Below are 24,944 nucleotides of genomic sequence, written 5' to 3' on the forward strand. Positions count from 1 at the left end.
CTTGCAGTAATTAAACAAACCATATCCCTGTGGATTACACTGGCTATTGGCGAATGCTACAGGTTAGCGAGCAAAGACCCGCCGGAAGGGCTTCAAGCTCATTCCACGAGGGGCATGGCAACTTCCGCAGCTCTTCAAAGGGGTGTCCCGATAACTGATATCTGCTCCGCGGCGACCTGGTTGTCCATTCATACATTTGTCAAGCATTATTGCTTGGACTCCTCTCCCACTCAAGGAGGTCTTTTTGCTAAGGCAGTTCTTCATTCCATTCACGATTAATTTAAATAGTACTCCCTCCTCCAAATTGTCACTGCTTTGGGAGTCTATCAAAGATGAGGAATACGTGTGAGGACACAATACATTCGAATAACAAGTTACTTACCCCTGGTATTGTTCTTTCCACTGAATGTTCCTCCCACATATTCCTCATTCCCCCTCCCAGCCTACCCCACCGTACAATTTACGCGTTGTACACTTTGCAATAATGCGTTACTAGAGCTTGCGGTCAGGGGTGCGCCTGTTTAGTTCCTAGATTTATGGAACAAAAAAATAGAACTGAATCCGACGGGCGCTGCACAAGCTATTTATACTACTGATGATGTCGACGCTCCACGGCGGCCCTCGAGGGCCATCAACGCCACAACATCGTGCACAGCGCCCTCTGCCGAGAATCCTTTTTCTGAAGCAGCAAAGTTGGAGAGATACGAATGTCAAAGATGAGCAATACGTGGGAGGATCATCCAGTAGAAAGAATGTTACATGAGGTAAGTAACTTGTTCGTCTTTTTAAACAGTTCACTGTGGACATCTGTGAGAAACCTGAAGGTGTCTCCCTAACTAGTTCCTGTGGATCTGTCATCCAGGTAGCCAGGACACATCCATCGCTATTGGATCCAGTTCCTGGGGGGTGGACCAGTGAGGGAGGATCACCTGGATGGAGGGGTCCTCGGGAGTGGAAGTGGGACACCGACGGGTGAGACGCGATATCCCCTTCTCCGGCATGGGGTCTGGCATGGATTCACATGTTCATGAATATTCCCCATCGTCGGGCCGGGAATCATTGGTAAACGAAAAAAAGTTTCACTTTCACTTATAAACTGTCTTTCTCGTATAAACCGATCACTGAGCTCTGGGTCATACTGCCCCCTCCGTAAGCCCCTCCTCTGGCAGCCATCTTCAGATTTTTACTGCATGTTCAAGTGTTGGGAATCCTTGTGTTTTGCTCACAAGCTTTTGTACGTTTTCCTTTTTTCGTTAAAAAATCACTATTTTGGTCAATTAGAGCTTGTGTGCTCTGTGTTTCTTTTACCAGCAAACAGGGATCCGTTGTCTGTGTCTTTCAGCGCCCCACAATTGTAAGAATCGTTGAGAGCTTAATCGAAGATTCCAGAAGGCCATCGGGACTACACCGCATGCCGGACCATGTCGGAGGAAAAGGACGACGGAGGTTCCCTCTTCAAGCTATGCTCCACCTGCGGATTAAGGAATGTGTTTGTGGAGGACAAACAATCCCAGTGCCTCTACTGTCTCCACTCGGATCACAAGGAAGCAGATTGTGAGATCTGCCTTGGTATTACCAAGCGCACCGTCAAGGATCGGCAAAGTAGATTGGCGCTGTGTCTCAATGCCAAGGCATCTACCCCGTGTGGCAAACAGGGGCATGCCTCACCCAGGGCCAACAGGTCCAAGGAGCAGGCTTCTAAATCCTTTGAGGGTGCTCCATCTGTGGAGGCCCAAAACAAGGCCAAGCACTGCAAGTCCGTTTCTGTCGGTGTTGCGGCGCAACCGGTTCCTGCGACGAGCAGGGTGTGCTCATCTTCACAGTCTGCCTCCAAATCAAGTCATTGTTCCAGCTCCTCCTCGAAGAGGAAATCGGGTAAACCGGAGAAGCTGCTGGAAAAGCCAGAGAAGACCAAGGCACAGGGTAAGGTGTTCGACTTGCCCTTGAAGGCCCTTGTGGTCCAGGCAAAGTCATCCTCGACGATCAAGCTGGTGGCTGCCGCCCTCTTAAATGCGAAAGGAGCTGACCCAGTCCAGGAGACTCCGACGGTGCCTAGAGTGGCCCTCCTTCCCAGTCTGGAGGCTTCGGCCAAACCAGTGGTAAAAACAACAGAAAAGAGGATGCCAGCCCTGAGCCCGAAGCCTACCACTCAGGATGCAAAAAGGGGGGGGAGTGTCGGCCTTTACTGTCCTTCAGGGTGTAGATATTTCTTCTTCGGACGAAGGGACCTGCTGTCCATTCACACCGTCACAGAGGACTTGGGGAACGATGAGGAAACAACGAGGTGGACGACAGCGGTGAAAACGCGGAGGGGGATGACAACGGCGGGAATGACGATGAAGACGTGGGCGCTGGGCCCTGCAAGCCTACCCCCCGACACCTCCCAGGGATGTGTCGCTGGACATCCTTTCAACTCTCCACACGCTGGTGTCGAAGATCCAGAAGAGGATACCGACGGCACCCCCGACACCGGTCCCTGTAGCTCTGGGGCCTCCGCCGGTGAAGAAGAGGAAGTGGCACCCTATGCCGCTTGATCAACCACTCACATGCCCTCCCCCCCCCTAGGGATATGGGGACGGACATAGCGGTGATGGACACGGATGACGGCGGCAGCGTTTCCCTGCCACCGAGGGCTTCTCCTTGGACGAAGTGGGATTGTTCCACGCCATGGTTGCTTGCGCGTCTGAGCTCTCCAGCTGACGCCACAAGAGACCAAGAAGGAAGGTTTCCTTTATCAACACCGGGAGGCCAATAGGAAGACCATTCTGGCGGTGCCCCTCCTGGACGACGTATGGGATGAGGGCCTGGCGCTGATGAGGATCCCAGCCCCAGCGAAAAGAGACAGGCTGGAGAAGAAATACCAGCTGCTGGAGTCTGCACCCAAGTGCCTGCGGTCACAGCCCTGGCCGGACTCTGTGGTCTCGGCAGCTGCGAGGAAGAAATCTTAAAATTCCTCAAGCTCAGCCTCTGTTCCTCCCGACAGCGAGGGGAAAAAGTTGGACACTATAGGTAGAAAGATGATCTACTCTGCAGCGATGACGGTCAAGGCAGCGAATGCGCTTGCAATCCTGGCCAGATACGACAGGGAGCTGTGGTATAAGATCTCCCAGCTGCTGGAATTCCTCCCTGATGACAAACGGGTCGCAGCGCTGGAGATCCTCCAAGAGGGCGAGGTGGCCTCGGACCATGTCATCACTGTGACCATGGACATCGCAGACACATGGTTCTGACAGTTGGGGAACAGTGTCTACCTCCGTTGTCATGGCTGGTGGAAAGCCACCAAGTTTCAGCAGGAAGTTCAGGCGAGGGTTCTGGACATGCCTTTTGACAGGGATAATCTCTTTGGGAAGGTCGTCGACGAATAGTTGCAAGCTGTCAAGACCGACACAGAGACGGCCCGTGCCCTGGGCACGCTTCAGCATCATCTTCCTCCCTATCGTACCTCAGAAGGGAAATTCGGCAGTTCGTCAATGGTTTCGGCGGGGGATCATCCTCTTATCGCCAGCCCTCCCATTCCACAACCCAGGAGGCCTCCATGGGTTGTTCCAAGGCATTCAGAGGTGGCCGCTGTCATCGCTCCCAAGGCAGCACGCAGGCCCGACGCAGGATTGAACCATCCCGGACATCTGGCCCCCACCCATGTACCCCGCTGGGAGGCCAGCTGGAGGGCTTCGTCAGCGAGTGAGAAAAGATCTCCACCAACCAATGGATGCTGGACGCTCTCGCCCACGGACACACTCTAGAATTCCAGCAGGAGTGTCAGCGGATACCACTGGTGGCCCTGCTGGAGTACCACATCCCTCAGCTCCTTCAGGAAGTACGGACCATGGTAAGAAAAGATGCGATAGAGCTGGTTTCAAAGCGATTACAGGGCTTTGGAGCCTGCTCCAGACACTTCTTGGTAAAAAAGAAGACTGGGGGGCTGGATGTCCATTCTCGACCTACAGCTTCTCAACAAGTACCTCAAGTCCCATCTGCTTCTAGAGGGGATACAGGTGTACCCATACCTCGATGACTGGCTCATTTGCACCAAGTCAAGGGAAGTTGCCGTCAAAAACACGGAAAGGATCGTCTGGCTGCTGGCCGGTCTGGGATTCTCTGTCAACTATCCAAAGTCTGGCTTAATTCCATTGCAAAGTGCTCTGTTCCTGGGGTCCAGGTTCAACATGGTCTCCTGCCTGGCAGCCCCCTCAGAGGAGAGAATAGCAGCCATCCTGGGCAGAGTGCAACGGCTGTTGCCACTGAAGACTCCCACGGTAATGACCATCAAGTCGCTACTCAGCATGATGTTGTTGTGTATTTATCTGATCAGACTCTGTAGGTTGCGGATGCAACCACTTTAAGAATTCCTGGACTCTCATTGGATCCAGGTGTCCGGAAGTATTGCAAACAAAATCGTTCTCAACGAGCTGTTCCGTCGAGCGATAAGGTTGTGGGGCGTGCACTCCATTATCTCCAGGGGCACGGATTTCCAGAGCCGAGACGGTTACCACAGACGCTTTCTTGAGGGGCTGGAGAGCCCACACCGGACGTCTCCATGCCAGAGGCCTGTGGCTACCCGAAGGAGAGGGATCGCCACATCCATTCGAGAGCCCATTCCACCAGAGCGATCGCTGCGACGACAGCGTTCCTGTCTGGTGTGCCCCTGCTGGACATCTGCAGGGCTGCTATGTAGTGGTCCACACACACCTTCACAAGATTCTACTGCATCTACAGGGATTCCAGAGAGGAGTCCAGGTTCGGCCAAGCAGTGCTATACAACCTGTTGGCTTGTAGGTTGGAGCCTGTTCCAGAGGTAAGAGTATTTGCTTCTGTTGTGCCTTGCCACCTCCCGTGGTTGTGTAATGTTGTACTGCTATGTATTCTTTATTCATGAGCATTTGAATGCATGCCAGACCCCATGCTGGAGAAGGAACACGTTACTTGCCTTTAACTATTGTTCTCCAGCATGGGTCTGGCAGGGATACACATGCAAACCCTCCCTCCTGCCCCTCTGCAGCTCTTCTTGGTCATACTGCCACTTTTCGTGCTACCAAATCTGAAGATGGCTGTCAAAGGAGGGGCTAAGGGAGAGGGCAGTCATTGGCTGGGGGCTGTATGACCCAGAGCTTAGTGATTGGTTTATAGGAGAAAGACAGTTTGTAAGTGAAAGTGGAACTGTTTTTTCTTTTACCTAGGATTCCCAGCCTGACGACGGAGAATATTCATGAGCATGTGAATCCATGCCAGACCCACGCTGGAGAGCAATAGTTACAGGTAAGTAACTTGTTCTTTCTTCCAACACCTTTTCCCCATCCTACCACGTAGGACATTCAGAAACACTGCCCCCCTCTTTTTCCTCACAAACACCTTTGCACTCCACGAAAGACAACGGACTAACACCAGAGCCGTTTACCGGACATGTCCCAATACAAGCGTCAGGCAAAATCAGGCAGTTTACCATAATCACACACACCTGACGGCCCTTTCCCTTCCCCACAGGGATAAAAGGTGAAGCATGTAAGCATAGTATGAGCAAGGCAAACCGAACGACGAGAGAGCTAACTTAACACGGCAGTTCAAGAGGTGGAGAGAGACGGCGCGAACCCGAGAGGGTGACCAGGAGAGAAGCGACCTTGCCCTTTCCGCGCCAGGCTTGTGGCACCTCTGTGGAAGGAATTGTAAGACCGCGAACAATAGCAGACGTGTGTTGCAGCAGATGTCAACGGTACACGGCTCCCTCCTCTGCTGATAACCAAGCCAGGGAGAGACGCTTGCCACCGTGGTGTCGGCCTTGACTCCAGAGACAAGAGTCGAGGGGAGAGCTGATAAGAAACCGAACTGTGTTGGACAAAAGTAACAAACTGCTAATTGAAGAAAAGTACAAAGAACTGTTAATACACAAGGGTAAAACCAGCCGCAGAGAAGTACAGCACCACGTGGGTGCACACTCGAGAACCTCTGGGTGAATACAGGCGAATACCCAAGTGTTGAAACTACCGTTACCAGAAGCCTTTGGGAACAGGGCAAGATAGGGGTCAAAGTGGCCATAGAGGGGTCTAGCAAAATCCTCTGTACAGTCGAAGGTCTTTCACCGGCAGAAGATTGTAAAGTTAAGGGAAGTGAATCCTGCATTGTAAGAAAGTTGAAGAAATTGTGTGATTGGCAAGATTGATCCAAACGGAGGGATGCCAATGGAAAAGGGTGAAGCCTAATGTCCCGCGGAACAGTGTGTTGACAAAGGTGAACCAGGCAGAGGGATGTCCACAGTGAACTGTTTAAAAAGACTTTAAGATTTGTGAAGCGTGATTTAAAAAGACATTACGAATCCTGAATATTACAGGAGAAATTGATTTGTGAAAAGCTGTAGTGAACCCGACTGAGGGAGGCAAACATTTAATAAAGGGTCTGAGCCCGGAAGAGGGGGATCCAGGGGAGAGAAGCCATCTCCCCAACAACATGCAAAGGCCAGCGAGAGAATGTCTCTGAATACAAGCCAGAGTGAACCCCGGCGAGAGGGAGGCTGATATTCGAGAGGGGTCTGAGCCTAGAAGAGGGGACCCAAGGGTGAAGACTAATCACCTTAAGTACAGTCCAGAAAGGAACTTTTTGTTTTGTATCTATCGGACCATCAGAAGTGAGAAAGCTAATCTTAGAAGGTCCTGATATCGCTAAGAATTGTTTGGAGATCTGAGCCTGGAAAAGGGGATCCAGGGGTGAAAAGTCATCACCCAATGTGCACAAGGACAGGAACTTTTTGTTTGTTATTTTGGAGCCTATCGGGTCTTCGGAGGCAAGAGACTTTTTGTAGAAAAGAGACTTAACCACCGACAGCCCCAATACCTAAAGTGGAACTGTCGTCTTGTGCTGGGAAAGCTTGAGCGCATGCTGTGCTTAGGAGTCCCGCCTTGTGCCGTGCTTAAAACGTGAGGTAGGGAGACCCTTCCGGCTACCACATAATGACTCATCGTTTGTGAACATTTGTTTTTTTCTTGTGAATCCTATCCCTCACTCTTTTTGGTATTTAGTTGTAAGGATTGGCAATAGTCTTTTTTTAGCATAGGCCCTTTTATTGCCTTTTTTTGATTTGATGGTCGTAGCTTGCTCCCATCTTAGATTTAGGTGTAGATTAGGCGTTTTTCCACCCTACCTATACTGTTTAATAGAGACCCTTGAACTGTGATCACTTGTGTCTGTCTATTCTTGATACCATGCCTCCCTTACACATCCCTCTGTGGGGTTCACTTTTGTCACTTTACAATCCCTTTTACTTTCTTATCATGCAGGATTCACTTCCCTTGCGTTTTCAATGGTTTGTCGGCCAAAGACTTTTGATTGTACAGGGACTTTGCTAGACCCCTCTATGACCATTTTGACCTTTTACTTGCGTCTCTCTCAGGGCCTTGTGGTATCAGTAGTTTCATTTAACGCAGGATCAACTTTTTCTCTTGAGTGAGCACCCATGTGGTGCCAGACTCCTCTCACAGCTGGTCTTCCCTTAACAGTTTACAGTTCTTTGAACTTTGCTCAATGTTCCACTTTGCGACTTTCATTCAACACAGTTCGGTTTCTTATCGGTTCTCCCCTCAACTCACTGGCTTTGATGAACCGCTTGGCTTTCCTCGTTTCTGGAGTCAAGGACAGTAGGTTCCTCTGTCCTGCTTATCAGCGTAGGCATGCTCTGTGTACCGTTGACATCTGCTGCAACACACTCTGGTTATTGTTTGCGGACTTATGATTGGTTTCACGGAGGCCTTGCAGGTCTTGGTCGGAGGGGGCAAGGTCGCTTCTCTCCTTGTCACCCTTTCGGTTTTCGCCGCCTTTCTCCTACTTTTGAACTGCTTTGTCTGGATAGCTGTGTCATCGTACAGCTCGTATTGTGCTCTCATGCTTCACCTTTTATCCCTGTGGGGAAGGGAAAGGGCTGTCCGATGTGTGTGATTCTGGTCAATTGCCTGACTTTGCAGGACCCTTGTGTTGGGACATGTCAGGTAAAAAGCTCTGTTAGTCCGCCGTCCTTTGTGGTATGCTTAATTGTTTGTGTCGGAAAAGGGGGGTTAGAGTGCTTGAGTATCCTACGTGGTAGGCTGGGGAAAAGTTGTTAGAAGAAGGGGGATACCGTACCTCACCCGTCGGTGTCCCACTTCCACTCCCCGAGGACCCCCCATCCAGGTGATCGTCCGTCACTGGTCCACCACCAGGAACTGGATCCAGTAGCAATGGCTGTGTCCTAGCCACCTGGATGATGGATTTCCGGGGACTAGTCAGGGAGACACCTTCAGGTTTCTCACAGGGGCTATTTTGCTCTGTCCCGGATACCTGGAAGTGTCTTTTCAGCAACCCGTGCATCCTAACCGTAGTCTCCACAGGCTTCAGTCTTTCTCTTCATTTGCCTCCACCTTCCTCTCCTCCTCTTCGTCAGATCGGGTCCCCGGCTCTTTTATGGGAGGTCAGTTCGCTCTTGCAGATGCATGCGATAAAACTGGTTCCTTTTGTAGGGTTTTGGTTGCTATTCCAGAATTTTGGCAGTACCCAAGAACAACCAGGCTGGCCTGATGGTAGTCCTGCACCTGTCATTTGTATATCCGTCTTTACCGCTGGAACTTTTCAAGATGACAACTCCTGCGCACTTAGCCGAGTCTCTGGATGTGTTCCCTGGACCTCAAAGATGTGTACTTGCATGTACCCATATATCAACCGCATCTGAAGTTTCTGCGGTTCACGATTATGTTGTAGCACTTCCAGTACAAAGCGATACCCTTTGGCCTGAACTCGGCCCCTTGTGTCTTCACAAAGATGAGGAATGCACTCTACTGGTTGGTGAGAACAGGGTCCCCCGAAGGGATGGTGCACTCCAGCAGAGATTAGTGGATACCCTTCATCTGGGGTTTTCCATCAACCAGAGGAAATCCCAGTTATCCCTTTCTCAGGAACAGGTCTTCCTAGGGGTTCGTTGGAACACCACTGTTCAGTGAGTGTTCTCCATGCCGGAGAGGCTTATGTCCTTCCGCAACGCGGTATGTTACTTTCTGACCAACTTGACCACCTCGGCATGGTGGTTCCAGCACATTCTGGGCCTGATGGCCTCCTGCGTGCTGACTGTACAGCACTCCCGTCTCAAGATGAGGCGCCTCCAGCTCCACCTGGAGGCCAATTGGGATCAGGAGATGGGGTCTCAGTCAGACAGGATCCCAATACCACTTCTCGTTCTGCCGATCTTTTCTGGTGGCTGATGGATGGAAATGTTTCAGTGGGAGCCCCTTTCACCTGACCAGAGCCTACCCTGATGGTGATGGACTCCTCTCTTTCAGGCTCGGGGGCCACTCTGAAAGGCTATGCAATTCATGGAGCATGGTCCAGGACGGAAGCCTTCCTACATTTCAGTCTGCTTGAGCTCAGGGAAGTGGACCTGGCACTCAACACTTTTTTTGTCCCTAATCTGGGAGAAGTCAGTTCTGGTCAGGATGGACAACTCTACCACAATGTTTTACCTGAACAAGCAGGATGGCACCCGTTCTCCCTGTCAAGGAACTGAAGTAGTTGGACCCTGCAGGAGTGAAGCTGGCCCACCAAACCCCCTAAGCCTGCCTGCTCAACAATCCAACTTTATAAAACTATTGGCCAGGCAAACCCAAGGGGAAAGGGGAGTGGAGAAGACAACAAAAGACAAGAACTCCCACTCCAGGTACTTCAGACTTTCCTCACTGGAACTTTCAACTAAGTAGGGTTCCTAAAAGAAAAATACACCTTTTAAAACATATCGTCTTTCTATTCATCCATCTGATGTTTTCTCACTGACTATTGATTCTAATTACCTGTAGCCTAAGCTTGCATTGCCATTAGGCTGCTTCTAGGGACGTGTAAGATGACTGTGGTACTCTCAATACTATATCTTCAACTTTTCTATCTTCTCCCTTGATCTCATTACTTCTTAAATCCTTTAATTATTTTCCAAAAAACAACATTGTGATTAATGGTAATACCTTACAGGCTATAGTGAATGGTAACTTTTATCTTCTTATTCTAAATTACCTGCTGTATTTTCGTTGTAGCCCTTATTACATTCAGCTAGAAGGTACTTTCCAAAATAGACTGCTGTAAGTTCTTCTAAATAATGTCTTAGTAAAATTCTGGTCAGCTGCTCTCACTTGCCCTTCTGCGTGGATGAACACTCGTCAGATAAGCTACTTGAAACTGACACCTTCTCGTTCGCGCTGTGTATGCTACTCAAAGCATGTCTCTGGTTGTTATTTTATATATATTTTGAAGCTGCCGATAACTGTGGAAAGTTTAAATCTGCTCATCTAACAAACACTGAGTAACAACATATACTTCTCATAGGATCTTGTTCGTACAATGAGCAACGAAGAAAACTGAACGAAGAGTTTTGGAAGTCCACAAAATGGCTGCGACGCATGCGCAATGTCGGAGGGTCTTTTCTTCTAATGTCCTCGCTCGCTCGTAGATAAATACAATATGTGCCGGGAAAAATTTGTACGGAGAACCACTATAAACTGTTAGTTCTTTGTTTTAGAATTGTTATGTACATTAGTAACACGACGGTAGCGAACCGCACGCCTTGTTAATATAATACAATTATTTACATCAAAGAATAAATCGCTAATGTCTTTTGGTGTATTTCCTTAAGGAACTTGTTTACTCTTCAAAATAAATATTGAAACTCAAAATTAATATAATACATTCAAAACAGGTTTCTCCTAAAACTTCAATTGAGCTCAGTTCAACAGTCCATACTTTGAATATTTCACAATAGGCAATAGTCCCTGAAAGATGTGCAAAGAACTCTGCAACTTCAGCTTCTTGGTTTACGCTGGAAATTCTTCTACTTTAATTTTCTGCTTCCTTGTTCTTGAATCTAAACTTACAACTAGAGATTCTACTATCTTAATTATACTTTTACTGTATTTTTCACAGAGCTAAGGTAAACATGACCTACTCTAATGAATACTTTAATGAAAGGCAGTTTAGAACTAATTAGAACATTCCAAATGACAACACAATGCTGCCTGCTGTAAACTAAACCAATCACTGCTGGCTAGGTGTTCCACCATCTTGACTTGGGAGCTTTTCCTCTTTCTATAATGAAAGTGAGTTAAAGAAAATTGAGTAAGTCTAGAAAAGAAAATGAAATCTTTTAATTCTCTACCCAGGGCTTGTACAATACTTAACTAACCCCCTTTTCTACCTTTCCTAAAATTATATTTAACACAGCATATTCTTATAGAGCCCTTGCCAATGTGAGATACAAAATGTGAAAACCTGACACTCCCCTCCTCTGCATGGAGGTTGTTTTGATTTGGGAATGAGCCCTTACAGAGGAGATTTGGATTTCAGAAGTCTACCTGCCGGGGGGCAGCAACGCAGAAGCGGAGTCACTGAGTTGCTTGGGGTTCAACACCTATGAGTGGGGTTGCTCAACGACTCCTTGTTGCCCCTGTTCCTGCTTTGGGGGTTCGCAGACCTGGATTTGTTTGCATCTCCCCTGAATGCCACGTGCCCTCAGTTTGCCTCATGGGCAGGTCGGGGGTCACTGGGAGATGCCTTCCAGATCTCTTGGCACGGCCACAGTTGTTATGCGTTCCCTCCCACCACTTTGCTCCAACTGACCCTCTGCAGGTTCTTCTAATCCCCAGCAGGGGTTTCCTGACACAGAAGGGTGGGGCAGTGGAACATACAGACCCTGCCAAACTGGCCTGGCAGCCTGGTTCCTGATTAGCTGAAGCTTCAGCATGCATATTTTTCAGATGACAACTGGGACATCATTCAGTAGGTCAGGAGGCCCTCGACTTGGTTCCAGTAGTAGAGTAATTGGGATTGGTTCTGCCATTGGGTTTTTGACAAAGGTCCGGACCCTGTCGCCTGTCCTCTAGACGACATACTAGCCTTTTCAACACCCCTGCCTCGCTCTGGAGTTGTGGACACCTGCCGCATGTATTTGGCGGCCAATGGAGCTTACAAGAATTCCCCTCAGCATGTGTTTTCAGCAGCCAACCCGGTGGTTAAGGCCCACCTTAAGGGGTGGTCTAGGCTTTTTCCTCCGGTGCATAGACTGCATCCGATCTGGGACCTTAGCGTGGTTCTTGCAGCTTTGCAACGCACGCCTTTCAAGCCGATGGCCTCTGTGGACATCTGCTTGGTGACGCTAAAAACTGTCTTATTGGTAGCTCTCGTTTCTGCCCGTAGGGTTAGTGATCTGCAGTCGTTGTCTTCGTGCAAGCCCTTCACCACGTTTCACGACGACAAGGCCATCTTGGGTACTCACTCAAACATATTGTCAACGTGGTCTCTCCGTTCCATCTGAATTGAGATATCTGCCTGCCACTGTTCTTCCTGAACCCGCACTCTGGGGCAGAGAGGGCCCTACATTCCTTGGACCTCAAGAGGGTTCTCAAGTTTTATCTCTCTGAAATCCTTCAGGAAGTCCGAGGCATTGTTTGTGACTTTTGTAGGCTTCTCCGCTGGCTCTCAGGCTTCCATGGCGCCCATCGCCTATTGGATAGTTCTGGCCATTTCGGAGGCGTACACAGCCATGGGCAAACCTGTACCTGAGGGGATTCATGCCTATGCAGTCAGAGCTAAGGCCACGTCCGTCGCGTTTCAGAGACATGCTTCTTTGGATGTCATCAGCAAGGCGGCCACTTGGGCCATGCCATCGGCCTTCTGTAGGCACTACTCGCTGGACACCAGCTCCAGGCGCGATGCAGAATTTTGTCAGGCTGTTCAGAAGAACCTTTTCGCTTCATCCTAGATATGAGGCAGGTTCTAACAGCTCCACCCTATGTTCTTGTTCAGTGGAATCACCCACAAGGATGGAGGAAAGGGGACGGGAAAGGGTATGAGTAATTAAAGTTACTCACCATAGTGACTGGAGTAATCATAGTCCATAGTCCCCTTTCCTCCATACGCTCCACCCACCTTCATCCGCCAGTATGCAGTATCCTAAGGGCTAATATGTACTAGGAGTAGCTAGGTATCTAAGCATCCGATGTGTTTAAAGGGGACTGAGGTGAGGCGGCGGAGGGCGGGACCTTGATGGGGTGTTCCCATGCCCGAGGCCGTGCCCCCACACGCTATACTAAATTTAAAGGAGAAGCTCTGTTTTTCGCTGCCAAAGGTTCTGGTACCGTCCCCAAAGATAGAGGAAAGGGGACTATGGACTATGAGTACTCTAGTTACTACGGTGAGTAACTTTAATTATTTCACAGTGTGGGCTCATTGTGGATCCGTGACCCCACTCACCTCTCCTGAGACTAAGCCATGACCATTCTCCATGCTTATCTTGATTGTGTTTGGCTGGCTAACCTCTCACAGTTACCCTGTTCACTATAACTAGATTGGTCTCAAGAAATCTGTCCACCAGGCCAGATTTGAGAAATGCATCTTAACACTTACCTGATAGGGTCCTTCTATTCACTAAGTGTTAGCTGTACACACAACAATGCCCCATTCCTCCGTAGTTCGGACATGTGTGTCCTGGCATTCCCCTCCCTTTCACCTGGATCATTTTCCCTCTTGTGGACTTAAGGATATCCTAAATAGTTGATGAACTGAAGGACCTTGTGTTTGTAGAAAATCACTAATAGTAGTAAGTAATTTAATTGTAGTACATGTAAGTATAGTATGCTTACCATTTTTTTTAGTTCATTCATATTCCTGGGTCCAAAATACCTTCAGCTATCCCTCCGCAAATACCTCCCCTCTCAAGCTGTTTGCTCTTCTACCTCTAACTCCCTCAGGGTCAGTTGTTTTTCAAAGAAACGAGCTGGGGTAGATCTCTGTCTTGGCCGGGGCCTCCCTCTTGTACAGCCTCCTTGCCACTCTAAAACTTGAGGAGAACCATCTCTGGTTCCGGAAGCACCTCAAGACCTTCCTCTTTTCTTCTGCCTTCGCTCCCCCTCTCCCCTGCTGAGCTGTTCTCTCTTGGCACTGTGCACCTGGCCACCCTCTGTCCTCCAGGCCCAGGTAGCAGCTCACCCTGCCACCCTCCCGCTCTGCCTCTGGGCCACCCCTTGCACTGGGGTCTGTATCTGTACCTATACAGCCCCCCCTTTTTTCTTCCTGCACTTATCATACCTACCCCGTCTGCTGCCTGAAACTTAGCACTTGCAAATTGCTGGCTGGACTACCACTGTTTGTTGCCCTTATTATTTATTTATTATTATTTATCTGTTTCTCCTTTACTTCGCACTTTCCACTTCTCCCCCCTTCCATGCACTTCCCCTCCCCCTCTCCTATGCACTTGCGCGTTCTCAATGTCACTGAGACTAGTAAGATTGTTGTTTTGTTCTCCCGTGTTCCCCTGCCTTGCCTTGTCACGCTCTGAAACACTTGTGTACGAGCGCAATTGAAATAAAATATCAATATCAAATATCAATTGTTCTCTTCTTTTTCACTTGTTAGGAAAAAATCAAGCGCATTCAGCAAATAAGAGTGGAGAAAGAACTTCGAGCTCAGCAAATTCTGGAGGTAACATTATTCAGCTTAACTCTTTATTGCACGGAAACTTATTTACAGTGTTTTATTTATAATTATTGGTTGTTTTTTTTTCTCCTAGTTTTGATGTGATTGTTATGGCATGCAAGTTCACATTTTAAAAGGGGATATTAAGGCTGTAAAACATCAATTAACGGTTATAGGTAATAGTTTTGAATGCATAGGATCGAATGCCAAAAGGGTTGAATCAAAAGGACCTAAAACCAAAGGGTCGAATTTTTATGAAACATTTTTTTGGGGGGGTTCTCCTCCAACCACCTTTTTTTGTGGTAAAACCACTTTTTTTCAAAAATGGAAACCCAAAAAAAATTATATTGAAAAAAAAAAAATCGACCCTTGGTTTTAGGTCAAATTGAGTCGACCCTTTGGCATTCGATCCTTTTGTATTAGGTACTTTAACTGGACACCTCAATTAACATGTCCTATATCAAGATATATCACGAATGTGATATGATTGTGTAATATGATCTGTGTAGCTTCAAGTGGGCTATACGGGACAGAATGTAAACACAGATTTATTTTGGTCCCAAAATATATCTTGCAAGAGCTAAACAGATTGAAAGAAGTACTTAACTCATGTTAAGTAAACAAAAGGGAGTTCTCATTGCTCTTTAATCAATACAAAATGAAGGCCAACAGCGTCCTGTGGTTTTATAGTGCTGTCAATAACAGGTTAATAGAAGCATGCTAAAAGTGGCTCCTTTTGACATCTTTTAAGGATGGAAGTCGGAATTGGCCCTAAAAACATTACAATATGGAACCTTTACATTGAAAATATTTTTGGAGCATGTATGCTACCCAATGAGGCATCCCATGTGTTGAAAAATATGTAATGCAAGTTCAAAGCTGGAATCCTAATTTCCTGTGAAGCTACGTAAAGGCTACAGTATTTTTAAGGTTGTATTTAAATTATTCTTTTAATGTTTGGTTTTCCCCTACGTTTTCAATACATTTTGGTATTACTTGAAGTGTAAACACTCATTGAACATTTACAAAGCCATCCATTTTGAAAATATAGTCTTTTATGACACGGCCCGTGGTAGCGGCCGTGTACTTATGGTTAAGTTGCTAAACTCGTAGGAAGAGCGCTTTTTTGGCGGCTTATAACTTAGTTCCCCATGGACGAATGCGCACCAAACTTTGCAAAAAAAGTATATGGACGGCTTTGATTTTTTTCTCCAAGTATTGCGAGGATTAGTGGGGCAGGGGGGCAAAGTTATAGGGGGGTTCCCCAAAAAAAATATTTTTCCCATAGAGTGAATGCGGAAAATGTTTGCGCACGGCTGCTGGATGGATTTTCGCCAAATTTGTGGCAGGAGCGGGGGCTTGGGTCAGAAAGCGTGCTTTTCTGTGTTTGGTGGAAATCTGACCACAACTTTTTTTGGGAAGTACTGAAATGTACGTCCCAAAATATTGGTGATATATGGTTCCGCTCCGCGGACCCATTTCCCTGTTCACTCCGCGGACTGCAGTGTCATTGGCCTGCGGCAAACGTTGGACGTGGCCGGTGGTTGGCTGGAGGGAAGCGTGCTCTACGTGAACGTTGTTGGGAAATGCCGCCATGGTGCATCAGAAGACAGTGCGGCGGCGGAAGGGTTTGGAAAATGGACAGTACCGAACGTGTGGGGGAGTGAAAAGTGGGTAATGTGAAATATGTGTGTATGTGGAAGAATACGGAGGAGTGCCTGTAGTGTTTGCGTGTACTGTCTGAACTGGCAGGTACCTACACAGGCGAGTACTTTGTGTGGTGATTGGCGGCAGGTTCCGCAACAACCCCATACATTGTGCCGCCACTTGTTTGCGGACACCTACTTCGGTGGAGTGTGGTGGCAGGTATGTATGCTTTAGAATGGGAACATTTTGTAAATAGCAAAGGTTGGGAGGTAGCGCAGGTGGGTGTGCTGTGCGGATGGATGTGTTCGGTTAGTGGAGGGATTACAATATTGGCTGCATGGAGTAAGGACGCAGACAGTGGAGCATAGAGTGAAGAGCGTAGGCTTTTACCATACCCACTGCACTAACACAAGTGTTGGTGTACATCCAGCGCAGGGTGGTGCTTGCATAGTATGGTGTGTGCAAATTAATTGCAGTAGGCTATTGTTGCGAACCGCACTCAAGAGGGTTGGACTGTAGAACACACACGGCACTAATGCATTTCGGAATGTGCAGCAGTTAGAGGCAGGTGAATGGATGGTGCCATTATGTAGAAGTGAGACTGTTGAAGGCCTAGACTGTTGGGTGCATGGCCGAAGGCCGTAGGCCATGCACTCAAGAGGCTGGAACTTTAGGACACACACGGCAGTAATGCATTTCAGAATGTGCAGTTGTTGGGTTCGTGGAACGATTACAGTATTGGCTGCATGGAGTAAGGATATAGACAGTAGGGCATGGAGTGGAGCGTAGGCTTTTACGATACCCACCGTACTAACGCAAGTGTGGGTGTACATCCGGTGCAGGGTGGTGCTTGCATAGTGCGGTGTATGCAAATTAATTGCAGTATGCTACTGTTGCGAACCAAATGTGGGTACTTTGGCAGTGGTACTTAGGTTTAGGAATGGAAGTGGGGACGGCTATAGTATGTGAATGAAAGTGCACAGGGGGGCAGGAGAGAGTGTTTTCTTTGTACATTAGGGTAAGTGGTGCCATTTGCTGCTGTATAGGTACATGGCAGTGAGCAGGTTGGTGTCATGGTCTCTGCTTCCAAAAGGTCAGGGTTTTCCCAACTCCCTTGGAAGCAGATCCATAACCCAGGTTCCAAGTGCCAACCAGTCCCAATTGGGACCTTTTGGACCCAGTCCTGGCGCCAGTGGCACCAGGCTCATAAATATGCCCAGTCCCAGCGCTGGAAGCGCCGGGCTCATAATGCTTGGGTGGACTTACCTGCAGCAGACCATGCTGCTTACTTGCCTGCCAGTTGAGTCTCTGATCCTCTTCTGTTTGGAACTACTTTTCCTGTTGGGTGGGGCTGGAGCCACTCCCTAGATTCAGAACACTGGAACTCTTCTGGAAGGCAGGAACTCTTTTCTTACTTAGGCGTGGCTGTGGAAGGAGACACCTAAGCACTACAGGAGGCTATTTAAACCACACCCGGTGGATGAATCTCGCTTTGCGTTATTCTGCACCCTCTGCAGCAGAACGCTCATCGTGTCTTCTGCATCCGGTCCTGGGCCTAAGGAAAAAGGCTTACCATCCTGAATCCAGTCTTCAGCAACTCCTATAAAGACAAGAAAGAACAGGTTAGCATTCCGGCATCTGAAAGGCAAAGGCTTACCTACTCTTCGTGCGCTCCGGAGGTCTTCACACTGCATTCCGGCATCTGAAAGACAAAAGCTTACCAACTCTTCGCACGCTCCGGAGGCCGTCGGCGCTGCATCCCGCATCTGAAAGACAAAACAAGGTGCGTTTAAAGACATTGGGGAACTTTAATACTCACGTGCCATTACTCCTTTCCACATCTAACCCAGTTGGTATCCCGGCACCCTGCAGCCGCTCCGAACTTGTACCTGCAAAATAAAAGACAGTTAGAGCGCATCGTGAAGCTGGCAACAAGCGCTTACTTACGTGCTTCCAGGCGCTTCTATTCATCACACGGGCTCCATCTTCAACTCACTTCAGCCCGTCATCCGCCATCGCCGGAACCCTGCAAAACAAGAGACATCATTATTAAAGACTTTAAAGACATTTGAGTTACTCGAAACTTACCGTTCGTGCAGTAAACGATGGACAGCAGTCCTCTGAAGTCAAGAGGCCTGCGCTACCTATCCAGTGAAGAAACTGGTTACAGCACCCTGCCCCGAGGCAGATGGAGAGCTCGGCGTTCACTTACCTAAGGTGAGAGCGTTAACCTGTGGGGGTCTACAGGAGAGGAGAAGAGGAGATAGGGACACCCCAATAACCCCAGTTCATTAACCCCGTATTTTCTATCTGCAGACATCTTCTCTGCACGTCAGGCATACAGGGCACAGAGGTCCAGCCCAAAGAGCCAACCGGGTGCTGCACATCACCTTTGAAGATACGGTAGTCGCCCAGTCAAGACCGGCGCCTCTGCGAGAATCAGGTGAGCGTTACAGAACGCAAAGCCTACCGCAAAACTCTCGCCCAGGCGCTTTGGAAACCTCGGATACTGACCACCTAGCCCGGTTACTTGGGGAACTAAGGGCAGAAGTGCATGCAGCTCGTCAGGAAACGAACGCTCTAAGAAGGGAACTAATTATTTCCAAGGAGAGAACAGATGATCTTGCTAGACAATTGCTACAGTCACAAGCCGGACAGACCCCGCTACCCGCATCAGAGGCAAATCTTCCTTCAACATCCTCTATGAATCCAGTGCAGATCAACCTACCTGGGAATGTACCTCTGGCTCCGCCCGAACGATTTTCTGGTGACCCAAAGAGGTTTGCGGTATTTATCAATCAGTGCCGGTTGCACTTCTTATGCCGGCCAGCAGCCTTTCCAACTGATCAAGCTAAAGTAGCTTTTGTACTTTCGTACCTTAGTGGCAATGCGGCAGACTGGTCGATCCCTCTAGTTAATCAAGATGATCCGGTTCTCCATGATTTTCAAGCCTTTCAGCTTAGTATGGAAAAACTGTTCGCAAGACATGCACAGGGGCAGGCCTTGGACAATGAGCTTCTTTCGTTGCGACAGGGTAATCAAGACCTTTTGGCTTATATTGCATCTTTCAATAGACTAATAGTGGAAACTCAATGGCCTGAGGACAAAAGGATTACGTTGTTTTATAGAGGTCTACGTGGAGAGCTCAAAGACGTTTTAGCCCAAGTAGTGAATCCCCCACAAGACTGTTCGGATTATATAGACTTGGTCGTTCAAATAGATCACAGACTGCAGAACAGGAAGGCCGATCGTTCCAAGTTTGAGGCTCGAGTATTTTCCAAACCGCCAACTCCATCCAAAGGAGTAGACTCCGGGGAACCCATGCAAATAGGGGGTCTGAAAGGTCCTCTAACACAAAGGGAGCGGGAAAGGAGAAAAGAGTTGCAATTATGCCTATATTGCGGAAACTCAGGGCACTTACTTCGAGACTGTCCGGTGAAACCTGCCAAGAAGGCAGTAGGAGCTGCAGTTACCACAGTTACAAACTCTGAGCAGGGAAACGACCTCGCCCGACAAGAATAGAGGTCCTCTTGCCGAGCGTGAAAACCAGTTCCGTGACCTCGCATTTCGTGATACCTATGGTCCTCATTAGCCCTGATAATCCGGATCGATTACATGCAATTGAAGCTTACGTCGACAGCGGTGCCATCGGCAATTATGTGGATCATGAAATGGTTTTGAGGATGAATCTAACTCTTTGTCCCAAGGCTGTAAAGGACGTCATTACTACGGTGGATGGTACGGAGATAGCCTCCGGGCCAGTAACGCATACCACTCAAGAGGTGACGCTAGTAAGTCAAGATGGACAGCATGAGAAGATCGTGTTCGATGTGATCAAGGCCCCTCAGTTCCAGATTATTCTAGGAATACCTTGGTTAGAGAAACACAATCCTCTGATCGATTGGCGAGCAAGAACGGTCCAGTTTCCAGAATGTGTCTCTACTTGTCACCCTCCACCTGGTGTTGCACTGGCAGCAATTTCTTCAGAGACTCCCCAGTTACCTCCCGAATACCTAGAATACCAAGATGTTTTCCGGAAGGAGCAGGCTAACTCTCTACCTCCTCATAGGTCTTATGACTGCCAGATAGACCTGATACCTGGATCTACTCCTCCTTGTAGTAGAATGTAAGCCCTCACCGAGCCTGAGAACCTTCACCTTCGACAATACCTGGATCAATACCTGGCAAATGGGTTTATTCGTCCTTCCAAGTCCCCTGCCTCTTCAGCTTTGTTCTTCGTTCCAAAAAAGGAAGGAGACCTTAGAACTTGTATCGATTATCGCTCCCTGAACCAGATCACCGTTAAGAATAGATATCCGTTACCTTTGATCCCTGAACTCCTGGACCAAGTCAGAAAAGCATGCATATATACAAAGCTGGATCTTAGAGGAGCTTACCACTTGGTACGAGTAAAAGAGGGCGATGAATGGAAGACGGCCTTCCGCACCAAGTATGGGCTATTTGAATATCAGGTCATGCTCTTCGGACTTTGCAATGCCCCAGCCGCCTTTCAATATTTTATGAACGATGTCCTCAGAGAGCTCATAGATGTGTGTGTTGTTGTTTACATCGACGACATTCTCGTTTATTCTTCATCGGAATCTGAACATTGGAAACACGTGAAAATGGTCCTCGAAAGATTGCGTCAACACAAACTTTTCGCTAAGTTGGAAAAATGTGTTTTCAATGTGACTGAAGTTGAATTCTTGGGATTCATATTATCACCTGGCGGAGTGCGTATGGATTCAAAGAAGGTCGATGCAGTTCTCAAATGGCCATCACCATCCTCCGTAAAAGGTGTGCAAAGCATGTTAGGCTTCGCTAACTTTTACCGCAGGTTTATCCCCGAGTTCTCTCGAATAGTCCAGCCCATCACTGCCTTGTTAAAGAAAAACAAACGTTTTGAATGGTCTACCGAGGCGGAACAAGCTTTCCAGGATTTGAAGACTAAATTTATCTCTGCACCAATCTTAAAACACCCTCGCCCCGAACTCCCCTACATCGTGGAAACTGATGCTTCAAGCCTTTCCATGGGGGCAGTTCTATCACAAAAGGACCCGGTAACCAATCAGTTGCATCCCGTGGCATTTTGGTCCCGCAAATTCTCGCCTCCTGAAGTCAATTACACGATTACTGACAAGGAACTTCTGGCTATCAAGTCTGCCTTTAAGGCTTGGCGGCATTATCTGCTGGGGGCCCGACACACCGTTACTGTGATTACGGATCACCGAAACCTACAATATTTGAAAACCGCAAAAGCCCAATCCTCTAGACAACTCCGTTGGGCATTATTCTTTGCCGAGTTTGACTTCATAATTACCTATCGACCTGGTACAAAGAATGGTAAAGCCGATGCCCTTTCTCGGATGGGAGTGGAAGAACACTTGATCAACCCTAAACCTGTACCAATCATTCCCGAACAAAGAATTCTGGGTGTAATCGCCACAGAATCCATAGAGGAAGTTAAGGATAAAGCCAGGCAACTTGTAACTCCAGCAGACATACAGAATTGGCATCTGCAGGGAAAGGACTTTGCAGTAAAGGACAACTTATTGTATTTCCAAGAACGATTATACCTACCCAGCACAGATTTACAGAAAAAAGTAATCTCTTGTTATCACGACTCTTTAATGGAAGGTCATCCCGGTATAGCCAAGACCTCAGAAAAGATCAAGCGCTACTTCTGGTGGCCGTCTTGGAAAAAAGATATCAGAGACTTTATAATGTCCTGTGGAGTATGCGCCCAAAACAAGAGTCAAAAGGAAAGACCAGCAGGCCTCTTACGCCCTATTGACATCCCACCTCGCCCTTGGCATACGCTTTCTATGGACTTCATCACCGATCTACCTCCATGCTCCGGATACAATACGATTCTAGTAATCGTGGACTTATTCTCCAAGATGGCGCATTTCATTCCGCTCAAAGGCTTGCCAACAGCAGCAACTCTGGCCCGAGAATTTCTCGAAAACATCGTCCGACTGCACGGTTTTCCTTCGGTTCTAATTTCGGATCGAGGTAGTCAATTTATTTCTCATTTTTGGCGAAGTTGCTGTCGGTCGGCTCAAATTGATGTGAGACTATCGACCAGTCACCACCCTCAGACCGACGGACAAACCGAGAGGACCAATCAAACTCTGGAACAGTATTTACGCTGCATGCTGCAACAAACTGAAAAAACTTGGAAAGATATCCTTTGGATAGCCGAGTATGCCTACAATAACTCTGTCCATTCGGGAACTGGGAAAACCCCGTTTTTTCTTTTGTACGGCAGTCACCCTCGAACCTCGGAGTTGGATCCCCTCCAAGATCTTGAAACACCAGAAGTAGACTACCTGCATTCTACAATCACCCAAGCCTTTAAGGAAGCTGTTTCTCACCTTCAAAGGGCTAAAGAACAATACAAGAAAGGAGCAGATCAACATCGGAAGGAAGCCCCTCACTACCAAGTAGGGGATCAAGTCTGGTTATCCACCAAATATCTATCTCTAAAAGGGCCACGCACATTCAACCCAAGATACCTTGGTCCCTATTCCATCACTACCATAGTAAACCCAGTAGCTGTCAAGTTGGACTTGCCCCCGCACATGAAGATACATCCGGTCTTCCACGTCTCTCTATTAAAACCCGTGCAACCTCAAACCCGACTAACCAAATCTCCAAAACCTATCCTAGTTGATGGAGAACTCGAGTTTGAAGTCAAAAGTATTCTGGACTCCAAGATCTCCAAATCTAAACTATTCTACCTAATTGACTGGAAAGGCTACGGCCCCCAAGAGAGATCCTGGGAACCTGCTGAATATGTCCACGCTCCTCGCCTAATCAAAAGATTTCACCGAACATTTCCTGACAAGCCAAAACCCCCGGAGAAGCCCGGTTTGGGAGGGGTCTTGAGGGGGGGGTACTGTCATGGTCTCTGCTTCCAAAAGGTCAGGGTTTTCCCAACTCCCTTGGAAGCAGATCCATAACCCAGGTTCCGAGTGCCAACCAGTCCCAATTGGGACCTTTTGGACCCAGTCCTGGCGCCAGTGGCACCAGGCTCATAAATATGCCCAGTCCCAGCGCTGGAAGCGCCGGGCTCATAATGCTTGGGTGGACTTACCTGCAGCAGACCATGCTGCTTACTTGCCTGCCAGTTGAGTCTCTGATCCTCTTCTGTTTGGAACTACTTTTCCTGTTGGGTGGGGCTGGAGCCACTCCCTAGATTCAGAACACTGGAACTCTTCTGGAAGGCAGGAACTCTTTTCTTACTTAGGCGTGGCTGTGGAAGGAGACACCTAAGCACTACAGGAGGCTATTTAAACCACACCCGGTGGATGAATCTTGCTTTGCGTTATCTGCACCCTCTGCAGCAGAACGCTCATCGTGTCTTCTGCATCCGGTCCTGGGCTTAAGGAAAAAGGCTTACCATCCTGAATCCAGTCTTCAGCAACTCCTATAAAGACAAGAAAGAACAGGTTAGTATTCCGGCATCTGAAAGGCAAAGGCTTACCTACTCTTCGTGCGCTCCGGAGGTCTTCACACTGCATTCCGGCATCTGAAAGACAAAAGCTTACCAACTCTTCGCACGCTCCGGAGGCCGTCGGCGCTGCATCCCGCATCTGTAAGACAAAACAAGGTGCGTTTAAAGACATTGGGGAACTTTAATACTCACGTGCCATTACTCCTTTCCACATCCAACCCAGTGGGTATCCCGGCACCCTGCAGCCGCTCCGAACTTGTGCCTGCAAAATAAAAGACAGTTAGAGCGCATCGTGAAGCTGGCAACAAGCGCTTACTTACGTGCTTCCAGGCGCTTCTATTCATCACACGGGCTCCATCTTCAACTCACTTCAGCCCGTCATCCGCCATCGCCGGAACCCTGCAAAACAAGAGACATCATTATTAAAGACTTTAAAGACATTTGAGTTACTCGAAACTTACCGTTCGTGCAGTAAACGACGGACAGCAGTCCTCTGAAGTCAAGAGGCCTGCGCTACCTATCCAGTGAAGAAACTGGTTACAGCACCCTGCCCCGAGGCAGATGGAGAGCTCGGCATTCATTTACCTAAGGTGAGAGCGTTAACCTGTGGGGGTCTACAGGAGAGGAGAAGAGGAGATAGGGACACCCCAATAACCCCAGTTCATTAACCCCGTATTTTCTATCTGCAGACATCTTCTCTGCACGTCAGGCATACAGGGCACAGAGGTCCAGCCCAAAGAGCCAACCGGGTGCTGCACATCACCTTTGAAGATACGGTAGTCGCCCAGTCAAGACAGGCGCCTCTGCGAGAATCAGGTGAGCGTTACAGTTGGGTAGTAGTGCAGGTGGTAGTGCTGTGTATGTGGATAGGTGAAGTTGGTCACATGGTCAAATGGATGTTGCACTTATGTAGTAGTGATAGTCTTGAAGGTGTTCACTGTTGGGTGCATGGACGTATGCCATGCACTCAAGAGGGTAGGACACACATGGCACTAATGCATTTCGGAATGGTCAGCAGTTACAGGCTGGTGCATGGATGGTGCCATTATGTAGAAGTGAGACTGTTGAAGGCCTAGACTGTTGGGTGCATGGCCGAAGGCCATAGGCCATGCACTCAAGAGGCTAGGACTTTAGGACCCACACGGCACTAATGCATTTCGGAATGTGCAGTAGTTACAAGCTGGTGAATGGATGGTGCCATTATGTAGAAGTACTGAAATGTACGTCCCAAAAAATTGGTGATATATGGTTCCGCTCCGCGGACCCATTTCCCTGTTCACTCCGCGGACTGCAGTGTCATTGGCCTGCGGCACGCCGTGATGTTGGCAAACGTTGGACGTGGTTGGCTGGAGGGAAGCGTGCTCTACGTGAACGTTGT

At 48.3% G+C, this 24,944-nt stretch overlaps 1 protein-coding gene across 16 annotated transcripts in view; it reads left to right on the forward strand.

The window, feature by feature from the left end:
- BAZ2B (bromodomain adjacent to zinc finger domain 2B) overlaps positions 1-24,944 on the forward strand; it is a 2,602,315-nt gene that overhangs the window by 1,267,354 nt on the left and 1,310,017 nt on the right. For all 16 annotated transcript variants that reach the window (XM_069616356.1, XM_069616365.1, XM_069616369.1 and 13 more), the window contains one exon: positions 14,401-14,466. In XM_069616356.1, the coding sequence (XP_069472457.1) occupies positions 14,401-14,466 (66 nt within the window). The remainder of the gene's footprint in view (positions 1-14,400; positions 14,467-24,944) is intronic.

Source organism: Ambystoma mexicanum, chromosome 9 (assembly GCF_040938575.1).
Source record: "Ambystoma mexicanum isolate Mex_15411 chromosome 9, UKY_AmexF1_1, whole genome shotgun sequence".
In the NCBI taxonomy this organism is placed as follows: Eukaryota; Metazoa; Chordata; class Amphibia; order Caudata; family Ambystomatidae; genus Ambystoma; species Ambystoma mexicanum.